Source organism: Pinus tabuliformis, chromosome 3_2, assembly GCF_031772625.1.
Source record: "Pinus tabuliformis cultivar Carrire ecotype Pingquan chromosome 3_2, CPIR1, whole genome shotgun sequence".
Lineage (NCBI taxonomy): Eukaryota > Viridiplantae > Streptophyta > Pinopsida > Pinales > Pinaceae > Pinus > Pinus tabuliformis.
Genome location: NC_142302.1, coordinates 480,283,019 through 480,286,576, shown reverse-complemented (window position 1 = coordinate 480,286,576; position 3,558 = coordinate 480,283,019). Strand labels below are relative to the sequence as shown.

At 35.5% G+C, this 3,558-nt stretch overlaps 1 protein-coding gene across 1 annotated transcript; it reads right to left on the bottom strand.

Annotated features, from left to right (window-relative positions):
* Window positions 1-299: 299 nt before the first annotated feature.
* On the bottom strand, window positions 300-674 carry LOC149181381 (low temperature-induced protein lt101.2-like). Its single transcript, XM_089418319.1, has 2 exons — window positions 498-674; window positions 300-404 (listed from the first exon to the last, which is right to left on the bottom strand). Exons 1-2 carry the CDS (start codon window positions 576-578, stop codon window positions 321-323), a joined length of 165 nt encoding a protein of 54 aa, XP_089274445.1. The 5' UTR covers window positions 579-674; the 3' UTR covers window positions 300-320.
* Between the last annotated feature and the right edge of the window lie 2,884 nt (window positions 675-3,558).

Here is a 3,558-nt window from a genome sequence, read left to right as displayed (position 1 = left end):
ATGGATTGATTTTCCAACATCACTCTTCCCTATGGTCTGAGGTGCTTCTCAACAAAATAAAATTAACTTACACATTAATTCATTAACTTATTCCAGTAGCTGAACAGTCCACATCCAAGGAATCTAATTAAGATAAATACAAATAAACACTACAAAGTCAATTAAATAAGATCTAATTAAGAATAATGGTAGTTCTCTTCATAGAATCAGATATAGTTTGTTTCTAACAGAACATGCATTACATTACAGATTGGGTATTTATCTCTGACACCCAATAAATTTTACATGAATACCTGTAGAAGAAGCATTAATGGAGCAGTTTATATTACAAGCACATAAATGGCGTATACAACACCAGGGATGAAACCCAAGATTGTTAAGAGCAAATCTATCCAAAATTGCACCTGCAATTCCACAGTGACCCAAATAATGTTTAGTGCTATAGATGCATCAAAAAAGAGCTAAAGCCAGAAAATTAAAATAAAAAAATAACGTACCCCAAGACCATATCTGAGAAAAACTCCAAGAGGTGGAATTAATATTGATAACAGCACCTCTATGAACGTTTCGGATCCCATTGGAATTACAGTAACTTAGCTGAGTGTCGCCTCACTGATTACTGTGTAGAATTCTATGAAGGTACAAGGATTGTTAGTAAAGAGAAAAAGAGGACAAATAATGAGTTCAGCCGAGGAAGAAATCAAGAAGACTAGTAGAGTAGAGTTGAAGTGGGTGGTGAAATGTGTTTGAAGAAGACGAGTATTGTTTCGGCGTACGAAACGTGGAAGTTTATTTTCGCTGATTACTCGATATTTTCAACACGTACGCCTGCATAATTTTTCTGGTCTTTTCCTTTAACGCTATTTATTAACTCGTCTTATTCTGTGTTTCCATTAAATTTGGCGCAATTTTGCGGATCAATTATTCTTTTCATCAACTATAACTAACAATATAGACATCATAAATCAATTCCTGTTAATTATAAGAAATTAGCTCCAAACTGGTCTAAAGTTAGGGAAAAGCTAGTTCCTGATATAACTTTGTACGAGTTTCTCCTTATTAGTCCCTGCCGCCAGGGGACTGGACTATAGTAATTGGAAATGTTTCGATAGCATTAATCCTTATCACAGGTAACCCGAAGTTTTTACCTGCCCAGACTATTGGAGCCTATAAAAATTTTGTATTAATTTATGAGGAACCAATAGAGTTAAACTATCATCTAATTTGGCTTTTCCCCTAGGTGGGGAGGCCAAAACCTTGGATAATAGTTTGTATGGGTGGTTCATGTTAATGTATACAATAGTTTGTATGGGTTGTTAATGTATACAATAGTTTGTATGGGTCGTTCATATTTGGAAACTGCAAACTACTGCTAGCATTAGTTCACTGGTATTAAATGTTTTGGAAAAAGAATGACGATTTGTATTCAATCTCTTGTGAATTTTTCTTATGTGCTTATAATACCAATATGTAATACTAGTTATAAATATGTGTTCGTTATAAATATGTGTTCTATAATATAATAGATGGTGTGCAGATTTTGTATTTAAATTATAAAGTAAAGTAAGTTTGTATCATCTATAGTTTAGCAATGATATGGATCAGATCAATAGCCATTCACCGCTTCAATCGTTTTCGCTTGCTCAAATCACCGAGACTAGCATTACTTGCTAGGATTACCAAGTAACTCCTCCTTGTTGCCTTTTGTGGCATTTGGCTATTGGTGACTAGTGACAATTGCTCACTAGTGACATCGAGTTGTGGGTCACCAATGACATCTGGCTTTGCGCATATTCCTTCTTCCTTTCATATCCCCCATGCTTCCTTTCAGTCTTGCTCATATGCATAATTTTGACAGAGATTAGTGTCACTGTGCACACATTGAATTCTCTTTTGTGCTTGAAACTAATTGAATCTTGATTCAATTGCAAACAGTGGGCAGCGAATCAACTCACTGGAAACTAATTGAACCTTGATTCAATTGCAAACAGTGGGCCCCGTGCTTCCTTTCAGCCTTGCTCATATGCATAATTTTGACAAAGATTAGTGTCACTGTGCATACAATTACTTCTTTTTTGTGCTTGAAACTAATTGAATCTTGATTCAATTGCAGACAGTGGGCAGCGAATCAAATAACTGGAAACTAATGGAAACTAATTGAACCTTGATTCAATTGCAGACAATGGGCACCAAATCAACTAACTCGAAACTAATGGAAACTAATTGAACCTTGATTCAATTGCAGATAGTGGGTGGTGAATCAACTAACTGGAGCACAAAAAAAAGTTTTAATCTAACTGGTATGCTCATATTTTGTTGTTGTTTCTAGAATAATGGCTAAATGGTATGAACATGTTGTGGTTTCTAGAGCAATAAACACAATTTTTTCCTCTGTTAAATTCATTTACAAGTAGGCTTCTTAGTTCCCATGTTATTAAGCTAGTTACTTGTCATGGAAAACGTACAGACCATGCCTGTAAAAACATCCAAAATATGGGAGAAAGTAACTAGCCAAACAAAATCCCTATTTTACTTTACTTGACTTACTAAAATCATGTTCAAACCCCTATAAAATAAAGGCAATTTCAACTAATGCGAGAAAAAAGCCATCAAAATAATTCCCCATATTAGCTAAAAAAAGCCAGAAGGTTTAATCAGGACAAGCGAAGTATTGACCTGAAAGAAATGAAAGGACCTTACAACGATGAACTTAATGGGGCTGGCTTCCTTCCTTGTCTTAAGCAGGGGAGAAATCATTTCAATTGGCAATAACAATGACGAATAGTTCAATAAAAAAAATCGGATAGTCGAACGGTAGGGGAGGGACATTCTTTACACCATGGGTCAAGAGATGAATGAAATGTTAGAAATAATACTGAGAGGGGGGAGAATCAGTGTTATCAGATCTATAATTTTATTTCCCAAAAAAATCTATATACGCTACTTCAACAAAGTGAACTAACGTGTACATGCGACTGCATTTAAAGCAACCAATGTATGTTAGGCCCCTATAATACTAGTGACTCCCCCATTCCTATTGTCATTATATCCCTTATTGTTATTATTGTGCCCCTATTGTCCCCATAGTGTTATTAGTATGCCCCAAAGAAACCAACTATTGTTATTTTTGTGCCCTTATGTTATTATTGTTATGTCGACTTGATTATATTGTGGCCCCTTAGACTCCTATATATAGAAGGGAGGTTTAGTCATTTGTATCATCGAAGAATTGTTCATTTGTGTAATGTAAAGGAGGTTGTCTCCTCGAAGAGGCTTATTTCTAAGGCGTTCATCCATATTTTCTATCTTTTTGTGAGCTGGTTTCCTAACATTTGGTATCAGAGCTTTGGATTCTAAGGTTTCGCTGCTCCAAACAAGTCATCGTGGCATTTTCGCTATAACTTTTTTTTCTGCGACATTTTAGAAGCTAAAAAAAACCCATTTGAGAAGCAATCGCGTTGAACCTCCTGTTCGAATTTCAGATCCTGTCGTGCTATATTTTCGGAGATATAATCTGAGGAAGTTAGGGTTTTTGCAGACCCCCGAATTACATTCCAA

Bases quoted from the DNA above. Each gene is read 5' to 3' on its own strand.
- LOC149181381 (XM_089418319.1), bottom strand. From the start codon at position 578: ATGGGATCCGAAACGTTCATAGAGGTGCTGTTATCAATATTAATTCCA. The intron at 405-497 runs GTACGTTATTTT...GTGGAATTGCAG, and splicing joins TTCTCAGATATGGTCTTGGG to GTGCAATTTTGGATAGATTT.